General features: G+C 41.7%; 1 protein-coding gene across 4 annotated transcripts in view; it reads left to right on the forward strand.

The window, feature by feature from the left end:
* The first annotated feature begins 2,371 nt into the window (after nt 1-2,371).
* ARHGAP21 (Rho GTPase activating protein 21) overlaps nt 2,372-18,147 on the forward strand; it is a 114,491-nt gene continuing 98,715 nt past the window's right edge. For 2 of the 4 annotated variants that reach the window (XM_053942898.1, XM_053942917.1), the window contains exon 1: nt 2,383-3,424. In XM_053942898.1, coding sequence (XP_053798873.1) covers nt 3,338-3,424 — 87 coding nt within the window. In that variant the 5' untranslated portion in view covers nt 2,383-3,337. Of the gene's footprint in view, nt 3,425-18,147 lie in introns of all 4 variants that reach the window. The other 2 variants (XM_053942908.1, XM_053942927.1) reach the window with 2 other exon arrangements.

The following is an 18,147-nucleotide window of genomic DNA, read 5'->3' on the forward strand; positions in this document are numbered from 1 at the left end:
TTACAGCAAGATAGTCTTATACAGGAAAGTCCGAAAAACAGTCCCGTGTCTTGAACAAAAACATCTGCCACTAAAAAAATAGAACATTGTAATATGAGGAAGAAAATTAAGTACACAGTTTAACAAAGGTTTGTGTAGTCTGAATTTTCTTTTGATAATTACACAAATATAAATGTCTCAGTCAATAATGAGATCTAGTCCCTCAACCTAGCAATGAAGTAATATGTGATTCTAGGATCAAATTTTCCTCTGTTATATTTTCACCTCCCTGTTAAAGTTTGAAAGCTAAAGCTAGAGAAGTTGACTGGCAATGTAAAAAAATAACACTGGAGGGTTTGTCTCTCTGTATTGATGCAGCTATGCTGATAAAGAGACTTGTTAGATACTATACTCAGAGCCCACTTGTAGTTCAATCTCTTCAAGACATTTTGTAAATCTGACAACATTCTATATGGGTATTAGTTATTAAGCTAATTTAGATTTGGAGTCAGTACCATGTCTCCTATTGAAAAAAAAAATATTATGAGTACATGAACTGATTTTTTATACATCATAGAGTCTTGATGGTGTTCTGCAGATTGTGATGATGACTCCACTGCAAAGAACAATATGCAGCCAAGCACATAGCTACACTTCTTGGTTCTGTTTGATAACAGAATTTCAACAGAAGTGTCCCAACTCTTCCCCTTCTCCACTCTTCAAAAATCTCAAGTGATTTTAATTCTGGTCTTTTCAACTCCTTGACAACCATTGTGCAAACAATATTATAAGAGTTTTCTCTGGGTCTGGATGGCAAATAAATCTTTTAATGTTGTAGGACAGTGAGAAATAATTAGGGAGCTGGGCAGAATGTTCCTGTAGATTGCCAGATGGACAGCAGTATGCTTATTCAAAATATGTCTATGTAATCTCTGCTCCAGGTCAGGTTCAGCCACAAAGTAGTCTTTAACATCAGAAATTTATGAGGAACTCAAATTCAGAAACTACCACACATTTTTAACTATATATATGCCTTATGAAATCCACAGCAACATGTAGTATTGCAGGCAAGTACCTGAATCAGTGAGACAGGCTGTGAGTTGTAACACCCTTTTAAACTCAGCAGATGTGACCTTGGTCGACAATAATTAGCATACGGGCCTTGAGACTTTTCCTCCAGCTGCTGGAAATAAGCTTGTTCCTCAGTTCTCTGGATACCAGTATTCATCCCTGCTGACAATGCAAGTTGCTGATGGATAACCAGGGCAGGCACCTATTTTCAGAGAGTGCGATCTCATGGGCAAGGGTAGCACAGTAAAAAAACCACAACCCAAAACATTACTATTGTTTTCAGAACACAAACTAGACACAACCCTTCGTTTCACTCAATTCTTTACCAATTCTTGCAAATGCTTTGTTTTTCTTTGTTCCCTGCCACAGAGAGATTACTTGTCCAACCTCCAAGCTGGAAAACACCATCCTAAAAACCAAAATTTCAAGTCACATACTCCGATCATGATAAAGTATAGAACATGTCTGCATTTACCGCCTTCGAGGCTACCACACAACCAAGTTCGCCCCCCCGCCACTGGCTCAGGGGCGGCCTAGGACTTCGGCCGAGACCGTCCAAAGCCAGCCCAGAGGCGGTCGCGGTCCCGGTCCTCCCGAAGGCAGGTGCAGGTGGAGCTGGCTGCAGAAGCACCAAATCCTGCATTAGGGCGGAAAGTCTGAGATCGTTGCCGTGTAATCACCTCCGCAAACGCCCAGGGAAGCAGCAGCAAACGCCACCGCCCCAGGCCGCGCTGGCGGGCGGGGGCCGGCGGGGCTCTGCGCTCCCCAGCCGCAGGGCGGGTGCCCTGGACGGCAGCCGGGAGCCAGTTCCTGTCCTCGCGGTGTCGTCTGAGAAGGTGGGTGGATTTTTGGAGGGCAGAGAAACCGCCAGTCGGGAGGCAAGGGAAGGGGACATGCTCCCCCATCAGCAGAGGCAGCGAGAGCCGCCAACGCCGGGAACGGCGGGGCGGGAGCAGGGGCAGGAGCCCCGCGGGCCGCCGAGGAAGAGGGGCCGGCTGGAGGGGCCGTGAGGCGGCGGCGCCGCCCTTCGCGGGGGTCGCGTTGCCGGCCCGGTGGGCTGGGGGCGATGGTCATCCCTGTTCTTGTCAGGGCGGGGGCTGCGGCGCGGCCCCGCGGTCTGCTTGGAGATGGGCTGTAATGGGTCGGGGCAGAAGGGGGGCCGTGCTAGGGCCCGGGGAAGCGATCGCGGTGAGCGGCACGGGCGAGGCGGCACCGCTGCGCATAGCCCTGCGCTTTCGGGAGGGCGCTACCTGGAGTGCCCCGTCACCCCCCTCCTCGCCGAGCCCGGGCCAGTGCCCAGGTAGCCCGGGGAGGGGGCGCAGCTGGCGCGGCGCGATGGCCCCAGCGCCGAGACGCCCTAATTGCCGCCGGCGGGGCCGCAGCGGCCGCCGGCTGCCGCTGTCGAAGCAAAGCAACGTCTGTGCGGGGGGAGGCCCGAGGGAGGGGCGCGGGCGGGGCGTGGGGCGCGGTGGTCTGATCGCGAACGGCTCTGGCTACGTAGACGGGGGGAGGGAGCGGCCTGCGAGCGGGGCAGACCCGCGTAAGAGACAAAAGCCCGGCACGGCCTCGCTGTTGTCGGAGGGGGTCTTTTGTTGCTGCTTCTTCATCGGGGCTTGTGCGCTTTCTGCTGTCGCCCCCCGCCCCAGCACGCCGCTGGATATAGCCGGGGCGGGAATTGTGAGCTGGCGGCAGCTTCCGCCCGGCTCGGAGAGCGAGCGGCCCTTCAGTCCCCGGTCCCGTCCTCCTCGTCCACCAGTTGATCAAAGTTCGGCAGGGCCGAGGCGGGGAGCGGCCCAACCGCCGGCCGGAGCTGCCCGGACAGCGCTGCTCCGTCCTCGCTCCCTCCGGCGGCGTGTAGTGAAGTAGGAAGGAGCGGACACCTCCCGCCTCTCCCTGCTCGCCCTCTCCTCCCCGCGGCTGGGGCTCTGGATAGGAGGAGCCGGAGGAAGAGGAAGATGACGGAGTGGGTGCAATTAGCCTAACAAGGGACGGGCGGCGGAGGCGGCGGCGTCCCCGCGCCGAGGACTGACACATCTGCTCTCTCTCCTTCTCCAGCCATGAAGGCAGCAGCCGGGGAGCGTAGCTGAAGTCCAGGGTCGTTCCGGTGCTCTTCCCTATGGCAACCGCGTGAAGGGGCCGACCCGTCCCCCGGCGGCGGGGCTGGGCTGGCCGAGCCTCGCCTGGTGTGCGCCAGTGGCTCTGGCGTTGGTTCCCTCCTCCCGTCCCTTCCCTTCCCCGATGTGGGCTCCAGTGGATTTGCGCCTCCTTTGTAACCGGGAATGAAATAATGGCGACCCGGTGGGCAGCGGGGCCACCCGACGGAGATGGAGACAATGAGCCCCCCCCGGGCGGCGGCAGCGGTGTCGGCGGCCAGGTAGGAACGGCAGAGGCGGGAGGGGCGCGGGCCGGACCGGGCGGCCACCTCCCGCCGGGGGGAACGGCTTGGCTGGAGCGGGCTTAATGGCCGCTCCCTCCCGCTCTCCCTCCCACTCTTCCTGCCCGCCCGCCCCGGAGTTGCTGGGAGTTGGACGCTGGGAGTGGTACGGTTCCTCAGCACGGAGGGGAGGCAGCTGCTCGGCCGAGCGCTCGCTTCGCACTCGGGGCACCGCTCCCAGGCTGGGAGGCGACGGCGCCTTCGCTGCCTCACGGGCCGGGCGGCGGCTCCGCTTCCCGCCCCGCGGAGCCGCCGCCGCCCTCGCCCTCGGGACGGAGGTTTCCCCGGGGCCGCCCCTTGGGACTCTCGCCCCCCGCCCCGCGGGCAGAGCGTGGAACGTCGCTCCCACGCCCAACCTGCCCGTCCTGGAGGAGCGCTTCGCTGAGCGCTCAGGAGTACGGCTCCGTGCCTGTCACGTTTCTGTCGTGGTGATTTTCAGTAGAAATAAGAGTCTGGCCTCTGCTTGTACCCAGTGCTTGCCACTGTCCTGTCCGCAGTCCCGCCTATTAAGGATATTTCTATCCATAACATTTGTTGCTGGAACGATCTTCTGTGCGTTTAGTTCAGAAACGTAATAGCATGCCCTATGGTGGCACCATTGCGTGTTTTGACTTGCAAGACAAAGTTTTTAACACAGAACCGTGTCTGATCCTTCTGTGCTCCCTATTAATAGTAGTGTCTCTGAAGAAACTGTTAACTTTAGATTCAACAAAATACATATAGCAGCTTCAGTAGACTTGTTTTAAGATTTGTCTTAAACTTTATTTACAAAGACAAAGTTGATTTGGTATTTCTCAAAGTTAAGAGCGTGTATGTTGTGCTGAAGAAAAAGCTGATTTAAATGTGCATAGGGCTGTGACATATATGCCCTTTATGCAGATATTCCCCTTTTTGTTTGCTGAAGTTGAAAATACAATTGAGTGATTTTTAGGCATACAGAACTTTAATTGAAAAGTGTGGGTGGTTTTTTGGTTTGGTTGTGTTTTTTTTTTATTTTGTGTGATTTTTTTTTTTTTTACCTTAGGCCACTGAGTTATAGTTTACCGCTATCTCGAATTCACCCTTTTGCCTTGGATTGGAAGTGTCACATATGGTGTAGGATTTTCCTTTCTGCTATCACCTCTATTAAGAGGTTCCCACAGTCTCTTAAAGCCAGGTGGGTTAGGTGAGGACAAAATCAGTTTTAAGTAAGAGCACAGATGTTAAGACTTTGTGATAAAATTTAGCTGAAAAACAGTGCCTTGTTTGGAGAACCTGTTCTTCAATACTGTTCAGGTAGTGTGGGAAGAAGGAGAAAACTGCATGTCTAAGGGTAAAAATTAATATTTGGTTTTTAATTCTGTAACATTGAAACTTCTGGTCTTTGGCACTGGCCCTTGTCATAATCTGCCTCTCCCTGTGGTGGTAAGCTTTAACAAGGCCTGTGGCAGTATTGGAGCTCATCGTGTTAAAGCTGTCTAATTGGGGACTACTAATAGGCGTGGAATTGCAAAATGGACTGCTCTGCCTGTTGTTTTGCCAGGTACTTACATGTTGGAGTTAAAATATAACTGGTAGACAACATGCGCTGGGACCTGTGATTGCCTTAATCACAGTAGGCGTGATATAATCTTTGCTTGAATGTAGACAGCCCTGGTGAATGTCTGATCAAGGTTGCAGTGCGTTCTCAGTTGCCTTCTTTGTAATATTGCCATGTCTTAAAAGTTCAGTTTGTTATGTTACACGTTTAGTTTCATGGATTTGTGTGAAATACCCAGAGAGTGAGAATTTGTGGCTTGACATCTGCTCTGTTTGTTTGATGTAATAGTTACTGTACGGTGCTTCATGTGCTAGGTGTGAACAAATCCCTTTAATTGAAGTCTCTCATGTTTGTACTGAACAGTAAGAATGGCTTTTCTGTTTAAAAGATCAGAAAACACCTTTAGGGAAAGACAATTACTAGAAAAAGGTACTTCAGGTTTCAAAAAAATTGTTGCAGTTGCAGGGGTTTATAGTACTCTAATACTGATGTGCAAGGTATTAGCAATTTTGAGAAATGATTTATGTTTTTGGGACACTGGATCCCATATGGTGTTTGCATTATAATGCAGTAATTAAGCAATCTACATTTAATGCTTAGGTGTAGATATACACACAGCAGTCTGTCATGAGGAAGACTCCAGGCACAGCGGTTGTTCACCACAGTCAAGGGAGTTGCAACAGAAATTAGGACTTTCAATCAGTTTAAGTTTTTGGAAACGCACAACTGTGGTCATCAAGGTTTGAGCAAGAACTGAAAAACTTTTGCTCTATCTTCAAGATCAGTGGTCAGACTAAGAAAGGGGATGTTTGACTGAGAAGTGGTGCTTCTGTGAGTCTTTGTGTACACAGGTAGGAGAGCAGAGGACATGCGATTTGAGTCCTCTGGATACCACGTATGTTTCTTGATAATTGTGTTTTGTTTTGGACGCCTGCCTGCTCTGATATTAAGTTCCGTTTGGTTACACCTTACTATGTTTTCTATTTTTATTTTCACTTCTTTTTTGTTTTCCCTTTGATGCTGTACCTGGTGGTCTTTCTCAGTCCAGAGCCCCTCCACTGAAATGATGTGAACAAAGATTGCACATTCAAGCTTGCATGCTTCATCTGAACATGAAGCGCCTGTTCAAAGGGACAGGTCACGTATTCTGGGCTCCTGGGGGAGCTGGCAGAGAGGGCCGGGGACTCTCAGGGCTGTTTGCCATTCTCTTTGAAATCTGACACACGTTTACAATTGGAAGAATTGCTGGGTTTATGTTCGTAAGGCCAGATAAGTGAGAGCGTGTTCTTTCTGGCTTTTAGATTAATAAGCATTGGCTATCTCTGTTCTGTCAGGTTGTAGTGGTATTTTGCTGGAGAGTTTAAGGCCTGCTGATCTACAGGCAGTACTGCTTCAGTCACAACATCCCACCTACAGGCCTATCCAAATTTGAGGCTGGAACTAATGTCTTCGTTAGTGTAAATGTAATTTCCCATCCTTTGCCTAGAAAGGCACAACAAAATGTGGGGTTCTTTTAAATTTTTTTTTGCTTTTCTGTTTCTACTGTTTTGTATTTAAAGAAGTGCTGTGTCTCTTTGTGGTATACTTTACTGTTAATCTGTATTAAAAGTACATTCTGAATATTAAGTGCAGGTTTAAGAAAATATTAAGCACAGTGTGTGTGGCCTTAAAAATCCAATTTTTAATTCTTAACAATGCTATTTACTCAGTTTATGAATAGTAAAGTGAATACTAGAAATACTTTATCAAATAATTTTATTAAGACTGATATTTTTCTTTTGGTTTGGTTACATGTTTTTGTTTTGCTTAGCAGATGAGTTGTTAGGAATAGTGAATGGTCTTCAGTGATTCCCAAGAGCTTCTGTATTTGTCGAAAGTTAGGAATACGTTTTTTCCGTAAAAAAAAAAAAAAGCCATTTATCAGTACTTGCTTTATAATCACAACTGTTCAGTTTCAGAGAAGAAAACCCACAATATTCTTATTCCTACACCTTATCAGAGAGAGTGCAACTGCAGAAACTGAAGACAGGCATGTGCTGGGTCAGGAACCAGAGAAGGGCAATGATGGCACTAAAAATAGAAAATCATTTGCCTCTTGTTAACAATAATGACTAGATCGTTTACTATTTTAACAACCAGGTTGGGATGACATTGGTAAACTTCAAGTGGTGACTCCCAGATGTTACGTTTCTCTACTATCAGAGCTGAATGTCAGTAATTTCGGTAATTGTGCCTATAAACATGTGACCCGTTCTGGAACTCTGCGTTGGTGGGTATTGGTGCTTTTTCTATGCCTGATACTCAGAGGCTGGAAGGTTTAATAATAGTGTTAAAGATCAGAATTAGAAAAATCCATTTATAAAATTTTATATTCAAATAGTACACAATACTGATGGTTAAAAGTGTATATTACTTAGGGTGATAGAGAATTCTGCACAAAGCTTCCATTTAATAAATTCAGTATAAATACCAGCCTTACCTGGAGTTTTGGTTGCAGCTGTTCAAAAAGCTTGAGTCAGATCCTGTTTAATCATGCACGCATAATGCTGACTTCTGCTTTGATTTATGTCAGCATAAGCCTAGATTAATTTGACAAAACATGGACCTCTTCCATGAAGAAATGTTATGTATTTGTGAGAATAAAGTGACAGGTTACGTATAAGTGACAATATGAAGCGGTAATTACCTTCCTTTTTTGAAGGAACTATCTGCCTTCCAGTGCCTGCATTTAATGTGTTTTTCTAAGGTGACTTCTTGCTTTCCAGTTACACAACTTTGTTGATTGTACCACTTTGATATAGTTGTCTGAAAAAAATACTTTTGCAAGAGAAATGCAATGGACTGAGAGTAACTTGAACTGTGTCCGCATGAAATAACTGCTCTTACTGCATGCAGTATATGCATTGCACAACTGAACTTTTTTCTTTAAAAGGTTTGACAAACATCAAAGCACTAAGTTGGCTTTATCTGTGTAAGTTATTTTTAATGATTTTTATTAAGATGTAAAAAGAACGTCTACTACTTCAGACATATTATTTAATGTAATTTGTATTTACTTATATGCAAAAACAATTGAGAGAATGGTTAGGGAAGAGGAGCTATTTCATCTCACACACTGTATGCATTTGTGATCTTGTTCCTCTTGTATCTTTGAAAACATCTTACTGTAGATGGATAACCAAATAATAACTGAACAGTATGGGCTCTGAAAAGAGTAAAAGCTGTTATTTTTTTTCTTTAATTCTCTGACTGCATACATATGTGGCTGTGTAAATGATGATTATAATATAAACATGTACAACCTGTGGCCTAAACATGTACAACATAAAAGAAAAAAATTATCTTTCCAAGGAAATCTAAGTAGCAGTGTTAGGGTAAGCTGTTCGGAATATATACTGGTGCTTTGTAGCTGCTGTTTTTGTTTTTTTCTCTGATAACAAATGGAAGAAAAAAATTAGGTTTTCTAGCATTCAGAGGTTGTATGCTATTCTTCCTTGCAGTTGTTTGTGTGCTAAATTGCATAGAATAGGAAGCAGATATAAAAAGAATATGAAATGGTGTTAAATGAAAGCAAGATTTATTTATTGTGGTTATCAGGAGTCATTGTTTTTAAAAAAGCATGAGTTAGCCCTGGTGTAAATGTTGAGGCTTCTAAACTGCATTGAAACAATCTGAATTGACAGTACTCCAGAAGTCAGTCTGGTGGGCTGTTAGATACAATTCCATGATTGTGGAAGCTGTCAGAGCCTATGATCTCGTCAAAACCTTGAACTTAGGGCCTTGCTACAGAGGAAGTGTTTGTCTGCTTGCCACAATAGATAATGGATGTATACTAAAAATACGTTATCCTAAGCATAATACACAGAGAGTGAATGTGAGTTATGCTGTCTGGTCAGATTGCTTTCTTTCTACAGAAATCTTGTAACACTTTGCCTGTTCATAATATGAAATGTAGATTATTGTAAATACTGTGCTTTTCTGCTGTCCAAATCATTCTTATGTCTTGTAATTTTTAATTTTTTGCAAAGACACTCCATGATATTTTTTGCCCATCACCTAGTAGTAGGCACACACAGTAGAAATACAAAGGATAGGAGCAGTGACATCAAACAAGCTTTGATTATGCTCATATCAGAGGCCTGACACATCTTGTAAACCTGAAAGTGCATAATCTTGGAGTTGCAAGGTGGGATTAAGCTGTTTTATGTATACCATTCCTGGGTACCTAAAGGTTATTTAATGGGAAGGCTTCCTCTGTAGTGTATTTTTTTCTTTTTGTTGGGTGTTTGTTTTTCTTTGGTGGTATGGGTTTTGGTTGTGTTTTTTTGTTGTCTTTTTTTTTTTTTTTTTTTTAACCACAGTGAAATGCATTTTTCATTTACACTAGTTAGATGGGAACTCTGGCTTCTCCCTGTTTTTTGTTGTTTGCTTTGGTAACAGGGAAACAATTTTCTGAATTTACTTTGATGACTGCTGTTGGATTTGAAGAGAACTCTTCTGGGGAGGCGATACTAGAGTTTAGTGATTGTATCACTTGGGAATAGGATGGTAAAGATTAGGCACAACTGTATGCTTTGTTCTCTGCATCTCTGTGCTGGGGGGCTGGAACTACTGCATTTTTCTGAATTGGTGTACCCTGTTGTTCTGTATGCCAGGGAATTGTGTTCAGCAGAAAGTGTTGCTGCTTTATATTTTCTGTTCTAGATTTTTGCATTGAGAACTTGTAGATAAGTGTTGTAGTGAAGTCTTGGTATCTGTTGCTGCAGGTCTCTACAGCCTGTTTGAGAGAGCCTGATCTAAATCATGTTAGTAAATATTTGGTGCTGAGCATGAGAGGTTCTGTGTGGGCATTCTGGAAAAAACACAAACTGCTGTTTAGATTTTTACTCTGGCTTGCAACTCTGGTATACACCTTTGGGAGTGTAGGTAGTAGGTTTCTTTTTGTTCTAAATTTCTTTATTTCCATTTGCCAGCAGCTGCTGCTTTGGTGAGAGTGAATGAGGTGCCTCCTTAGAGGACATGGCTAATTACAGATTGTCTGTTGGTGGAGTGGGACACTCTGAGATAGACATTTTTCTTTCATGTGTGTGTCATTTGCATAATGTGTTAGGACACACAGTATGGACTGCATTAAGCACTAGCAAATATGCTGTAGGGAATAATCTTGCACTGGCATCACTAAGTTGGCTGGATAACATAATCTTCCGTATTTTAAATGCTGAGGTTTGTATTTGTCTCTTTGAAGGGCTGGGGACAAGAAATCAAATAGAAAACCATATAAACTGTACTGAGGAGAGAAATTTTAAATGCCTCTGACTAACAGTTGCAGTTGTTAGTCAGTTGGTATGAATAGGCTGAAAAGAGAAACCTGAACTTGTGTGAGGATTTCGGTTTTTGTTTGCTGTGGGTTTTTGGTTTTTTTTTGTTGGCTGCTTTGTGGGGTTTGTGGTTATTTTAGGGAGAGAGTTGTTTTTTTTTTTTTTTAATTATGTAAGTGGCAGTGTGCCCTCCTATTTGTATGTATGTGTATCTCTTTACACTTTGATGAAATACTATTTCTTATTAAAACTTCATTGCAAGCCACTCATCCTTTAAAGTACTGTATTTGATTCTCTTCTAGTTAAGTTTTTCATCTAAATATTTGGGGCTTTTTGTGTTGCAAAGTTTGAGACATAAGAGAGTGGACAATCCTTAATAAAAAGAGTTTAAAAAAATCAAAGCTTCTTAAATTTCCTTAAATGTTAGTGTTGAATATATCTCTGTAATTCTCTAAATGCAGGGGCAGAAAAGACAAAAATTCAAATGCTGATATGATTAAAACTTTGAGGTGAATAGGGGTCTTGGATACAACTTGTTCCGTCTGTGATGTGAGTTAAAAGAGAGTCTTTTAAACTCTCAAGAATCCCCAGATCTCTTGGCTTGTGGCAGATAGATACAAGCTGCTCAGTGATACATTCACAGCATTGAGGTGGACTACTCAATGTTGAAAACTAAAACGGAGCTCAATCTACAGATTAAGTTGCAGTTTTATATTGGAAAACTGCACAGGGAGAGGTGTTAAAAAACTAGTTTATGGAGCTAAAGTCATATGGATTTCAAAACCATAACACAATTCCAGTTACTTTTGAAAAAAATACATTATAACTTGTTCAAGGTCTGTCCAGATGTAATAGAATGTGGAAGAGGTTGATTTCATAAGAAGCTTGACAGATATTTAAATACAATTCTTTCATTAAAGTGTATGGTAGTTTAGGCATGTTTAAATGTTTATGTCCTCAGTTCCATAATGTTTATGAGGGCTAGAGGTCAGCCAGTGTTTGCAGGAGTATACAAAGCTATCAGAATTTCCTTTTGATGCAAGAATTGAGAGCTGAAACATTTTGTTGTTGTTCTTTTTGGTCAGCAAAAGAAGCAGCAGGTCTAGTACGTGCTCCTCAAGCAGGTGACTCTTCTTACCTGTGAGTTCTGACCTGTTTCTTGTAAGATAAAAATGTGGTTAGGTTAATCTGCAAAAGAAATGCTGCAGTTTTCATGGAACAAGCTGTCCCATTGCACTTCATGCTTTGTTGTTGTTGTTGTGCTTTTCTTCTAATTTCGATGCAACTTTAATAGGGAGCCCGTGACTCCAGTGAAAAGCATTCCCATGTATAGCCACAAACATTTCTTACTCATCAATGGCTGTAAAATCTGACTTGTCCCTTCTTGCATGCATCTTAAATTTTTATTATCCTCAATCATCATGATAAAACTTGAGTAAGTAAACTTTGCCCAGAGTAATCAATTTTTATGGCAATTTTTCAGGCCTTCTGCTCCATTCCCTGTACTTGCATTGTTTTTGTATAGATCTGTCAACATAGAGTCTCACATTTTCTGTATGCTTTAGTTACATTTTAAAATATGTTGGAGAATTTGCTTTGGAGCTGCTTGTGAGGTGGGATTTAAACACAATCTTTCTTTTCTTAAGGAAAAAAGAATGAATGGCTTGTGTGCTGCTCTGAGATTATTAAAGTTTCCCACTTTGCCAAATTACCAATAATATGGAATTCGGAAGAGTGAAACAAGTGAACATGAACAACCTTCAGTATTCGTTGTGATCTGTGCATCTGAATCAGATGCTGAGTGATTCAGTATCAGTAAGTAGTTTGGCAAGCTGGTATTCTGATCCTGATGTCATGGAGGTGATCTTATAAGCTCATTGCTTGCATCTCTTTTGATGGCATTTTAATTCTTTTAAAACATGAGAAGTAGTATTCTCACTTTTTAAAAATACTGCATACAGAACCAAAATGAGTCTGTGCAACAAAGGGCTTTTTCTGTATGAAAGTGTTATGAAAATGTCATGTTGTATAATGGAAACTGGCCAATACAAGTAGCATTTTGTAGCCCATGCCCTTTAGGTTTTTTTTTTTTTGTGAGTTCAAAACTGTAGATGATTTTGAGTAATTTTCTTTCCATCTGCACTGTGACTGAGGCTATGATTCAGCTGTGTATCTAAACAGGTCTGGTTTAGATACAGGCTGTTTTCATGAATTTAATGGCAATGGAGAGGTAAAAGTGCTCCTTTTGTTACCTTTCTTTGTAGAGAACTTTTGCCTGCTGATAGTTATTCAGGTTAGTGAAGATTAATTGTCTGTCCAGAAGTGCTGAAGGACTTTCTTGTTGATACAAAATGTGTGTGTCAAAGTATTATGTCACATATAAAATACTGAGAGGTAATGATTAACCAGGAGCTCATGGGTGAAATCTTAAATGTTCTGGTAGGTAATTCCAAGGATTAAACAGCACCTTAATGCTTGGTATTGTTCAAAAGAGTGAATTGTCATCCATTTCCTAATAATTTTGAACATGTGTTCTGTTATGCCTCAGTATATAAATCCATAGTACACTTGGAGCTGGTGTGTCTTGGTGCCATGTCTCTCCATTTTTCCACATCTCAGAAACAATATAGTAGAGCTGGAAAAGTTGTGGAGAAAGGCTAACTATGATAATGGAATAGATGAAGTTGTTTCCATATCAAAAGCAAAAATGGAATCTAGGACTTGGCAGTTTGGGAAAGAGGGGACTGGAGACAGGTGATGTTGAGATGATGTAGCTTTCTCCATCTTCATCTTGAATTTCTATGGATCAGCTCTTTACTATCTGCACCAGATAGTAAGAACTTTGTGGTGTCAGATGAGCATGGTGGGGTGAGATCAAACAAAAGGAGATGGTCCTTTGCATAAAAATTAATTAAAACTTTTTATTAATCTGCACCTTAATATTTTGAAAGCTAAAAGCATGTGTGTAGCCTGGATGTATTTTTGAAAGAGCAATGCTTTTAGAGTTATTCAGTGCCCTTGTAGTGGAATGAATTATGGATTTGTGAATAATTAAAGCTGGGAGGATAATCTAGTGATGCTTGTTTGTGTTCTTTCCTGATTATTCACAGCTATCAGCATTTGGTCTCTGTTAGAGCTGGGCTAATTCAATCTTTGATCTGACCTACAGGTGTTCTTACATGTTACAGTGCTGATTCCATACTAGCTCATCAGGATTCCTTCTGCTTTCAGGAGATTCTGTACCAAGCCTGATGAAACAAGGCAGCTGCTGGTGATCAGCAACAGGAAATGGAGTTTTTCAAATATTCAGGACTGGGCCTATTTTTGGTTCTTGAAGATACCAAACTTATGTCTGGTTTTACTCGGTTTTGTTAAAGCTGTTGCATCATATGGGTCTAATGTTCTCCAGTTTTAATAAGCTAAATGACATGCACCATTGCCAGCTTTTGTGTTCACTCCATCTCTTCTTCATCCCCCTCCCAGCTGAAGGAGAGCTCAAGGTGATAGGGGATTGTACACACAAGTTATGTATGCTGTTGTACTTTCATTTCTTTTATACTTGTTTGCAGTCAGACAAGTGCTTTTTTTGCCTGTAGAATAGTTTTCTGTGCCACCTTTTTAGTGGACTGCATTACATTGCAGGACTTAATTTTTGATTCCAGGTCTTATCACAGCAGGAAACTCAGTAAACCACTTAGAGCCTGTGGAAAATGCCTTTCTCCTTTTGTGGTGAATGATGCTGCTGGGACTTCTGTTTGCTGTGGAATAGCTACTCCTCTTTCACTCTATTTCTACAGCTTAAGGGAAGGAAATAGCACTTTCAGAGGCTACACAGCAAGCTACATAGCTCCAAAGGGATTGGACTGGGTGATGTAGGGAGAGGGAAAGGATTGGAGGGATCAGCTCCATCTGGCAAAATGAAACTTCTCCCCTTCATGAGTCCTGAAAATCAGTTATCCAGAAGATAAGATAAAAAAAGGTAAACTTCTACCTAAACAACTGGGAAATGAGATGGCCACAAAAATAGTTTTGTTGAGTTGGGGTTATTGTCTTTTGTGGGTGGGTAGACAAATAACCTCCACCCCCAAAAACTATTTTTAAAGCTAGATCTAAAATGTTGAAAGGCATCTGTGGCTAAGATGGTTTCTGGTCTTGTAATCAGTGATTCATGACTGAGAAACCAAATTCTTTAATGCGAGTGAGTAGAGACAGTGGTAATATTAGACAGTTACTCAGCAAGGCGTGTTCAGGGTAAACAGTCCTCACTGGTAAGTTTGTCTGTGGAGAATCATTTTTTCCTTGTTTCATTTAAATCGTAGACTTGGATAAACTTAGGAAGAAATCTTGTATTCAGTTAAGAATTCAGTGATGCCTGTTTTTCACACTATCCCAGTGTGAGTTTATTTGGGAAAAAGATTCTCCCCTTGCAGCTCCCTCAGCATGTTAACCTTTATACATTTCATGGCCAGCATTCAGTGGCTTAAAGTTTGGATGATGCAACGTCAGTAAGTGATCAGTAAGTTGTCTGTAAGCTTCTTTGCAGTTCACAATGGGAATCTGAAGTTTGGAAATCAGATTTTTTTCTGTGTTAGGTTCTGTATCTGCTATGAGGGAGGCAAAGCACAAGCACCACAGTCATCTTATTTTGGATAGTGCCAAAAAAGTGAAAAATGATGTTTTAATGTGATTTTTTCTTTTTTGTTTGTGGTTATTTGGTATGTTTTTTGGTGGTGTGTTGCTGTGTGGGTGGTGGTTTGTTTCGGTTTATTCTTTTTTTTAATTACTGGATTTTTAAAAAATTCAAACCATTAATACTACCAAATGAGTTAAGGGGAAGGCATTATGTGCAAGATTAAAACCAGGATTTGTGGGAGTGACTTGACCTTAAATTCAGTTAATACTGTGGTGACTTCCCCCACTTGGATAATCTGGTCTGGCAGATTTCTCTTTTCCTGCTTAGGACCCAAGATACCTTGAGCTTTCATTCCTTGAAAAGTGCCTCTAGTCTTCCCTACTTTTTTAAGTGGAAAAGCTGGGATTACAAGAATATGTCCTGAACTGAATGTTGCTAACCTTTCCAAGGCATGAGGAACACCGGTTGTCCTTCTTTGTATTCTTTATCCCACGGCTCAGTTGTTTTTTGTGAAACTTGATTTCTTTATTGCAAACACACTTCTCATTTGGGAAAGAAATATAACTAGTTGTATTTTGGAATGACTCACTGGAGAATGATCTTCCAGTTTATTCTTACTGCTTAAGAAGGGTGTTCTGGCCTATGTGCACATTATTTCACAAGCCTGTTTTTCTCTGATACCTTATTTAAAAATGGCTGTTTCAAAGAGGCAGTAGAGGCTTTACTTTTCCTGTTTTGTACTTTGAGTTCCAATGAGTTCTGAGAAGTTCCATTGTATTTATTGTTTTAAATGGTTGAAGTCCAGATTATTTTTTATTTTTAAGAGCAGATTTAGGTTAGATGATTTCAGAAATGATAAAAAATATATCAGATGTCTTGTGCTGTTTATATTAATAAAAAAAATTTAATAATTGGTGAAAAAAAGTATTTGGTCTAATTTAAGGTACTAAAAAAGGGGAAAATTACATTTATTCATACTTCATAAATAGCCTGTATAAGTCTTTCCAGCTGGAGATGGTTCTGGACTTCAGCAGGCTTTGAATCAGTGGCTCTAATAAATGAGCCTTTGGAAAAAATCTTTAATTCTTTTGAAAATCACTTGTGCCTATTCTGTTCTTTAATGCTGACTGATTTTTGTATTATGTGCTAGAATATAAATAAGTAACTTGAATTGTATACTTTCTTCAAACCTTTTGGAGAGATCAGCATCAGGTTTAAGTAAAAATATCCCAAGCAACTAGCATTTCTGCACTTATTAGAGTAAAAAGCCTACAAATACTAGTTCTCTGTATAATGCAAGACCATACATGCTATAGAAAACCTGACATGCTGTTATATATTGTCACAGTGTGAAAATATGAAGAATAACTGTATATTGAAGATAAACACAGTGGAAGTAGATACATTTGTTTGAGGAATGCAATTTTTGTCTTTTTATACAACTCCTTTATTCTTACTCAAATTTAGAGGGTGAGAAAGCTTGTCTGTTTAAGGGAAATTTGTGAAGAATGAGGACTACTTTTTTGAATATGTGCAGCTTGAAAGTGTTGTAGGTATGTCTCCAAAACCAGGCAGATATGACTCTTTGTTGTAAAACGAATACAAGTTTAGAAAATTTAGAAAATGTAAATTTAGTAAAAAAAAAAAAAACAACAACAACAAAAAAAAAAGCAAAAAAACCCCACAAACAAACAAAAAACACCAAAAGCAAAACTAAAAGAAATTCATGACCCTCTTTCCATAGGAAGTCATGGACTAAAGTATAATTATACTTCATCTAGTGTCTCCTTCCATCATTAATGGACTTTGCCTGGTTTAAGAGAATTTTATCTTCCTGGTGTGGTTTTGTTTTCTGTAGCTACCGCAGGATTTTGCCTGGAGCCTGGAAACCACTGCTGTACCTGCAGCAGTCTCTTTTTGCTGTTAGATCTATGACTTTGGAGTTTCTGAGAGCAATATTGAGGTCAATTTGTTCTTCTGTTTCCTCCTTCCTTCCATATACACTTCCATACAATGTGATTGTATGTTATAATTGTGAAAGTGGTTGCTGAAACCAAAGAAGGAATGGATATACTTTGGTACTTATGTTGAAAGTCCTATGTGCATGTTAGCAGAGGGTATTGCAGACTGTATTGGACATGAACAAGTAGGGGATGTTAGGGATTTGAGCTAGAATGTAGCACTTCACCAAAAATAGTCTGAACCTGGTTTGCCTGCAGCTCTGATTTGTGTAGCTGCTGTAAAATGCTTTCTCACTACTGAAGATATGGCACAGATTTAAAACCAGTTTTCACAGTATCAGTGAATCATTGAGGTTGGAAGGCACTTCTGAAGATCAGAAGAACATTCTGAAGATCAAACTGGAGCAGGCTATCCAGGATGGTGTCTAGGCTGGTTTTGACCACAAGTATGGAGACTCAGCAGCTTTTCTGGCAATGTGTTTCAGTGTTTGATCATGCTTATGGTAAAACTTACGGTGCTGGTAGTGATATTTATATAGGTTTTCCTTTATTTCAGTTTGTTTCTGTACATTTTCTAATTTCATACTTGGTCTCCAGCTGTACTTCTTCCTGTTGTTCATAATCCCTTCGATTTCCAGTTCGGTTCACTGTTCATTTTTATCTGGCCCATACTTCATTCGTTTGTCCATAAGAACATAATAAAAGACAGTGTCAAAAACCCTCCTGATGTCAGGGTAAAAAAAAATACCTGCTGCTCTTCTCTCATCTACCAAGCCAGTCAGCTGTTTACAAACGGCCATCAGGCTGTTTAAGTATGTTTTATTCTTGATAAATCTAACTTCTTGTCCTCTGTACGTTTGGAAGCCTTTCTTGTTGCCCTCCATGTCCGGTAGCAGATAAAAATCCAAGTGGGTTTTGGCTTTCCCATGGGCTTTGGCTTTCCTAACCCCTATCACTGCATGCTCAGTGTCTTTGTTTCTTCTGGATCACCTGGATTATGCTTGTGATCCTTGTACATTCCCTTTTACATCTGAGCTCAGTCAGAATCTTCTTGTTTGTCCCTGCATGCCTCCTGCGTGGTTCTTTGCACACTGGTAAGGACCATTCTAGAGCTTGTAGGAGGAGAGCCATGAAAATCAACCAGCTCTCCTGGACTCTTCTCCAGGACAGCCTCCTTTGAAATTCTTCCAAGCTGATCAGTGAGCAGTCCTGTTCTGTGGAAGTCCAGAGCT

The sequence above is a fragment of the Vidua chalybeata genome, chromosome 1, assembly GCF_026979565.1.
Source record: "Vidua chalybeata isolate OUT-0048 chromosome 1, bVidCha1 merged haplotype, whole genome shotgun sequence".
In the NCBI taxonomy this organism is placed as follows: Eukaryota; Metazoa; Chordata; class Aves; order Passeriformes; family Viduidae; genus Vidua; species Vidua chalybeata.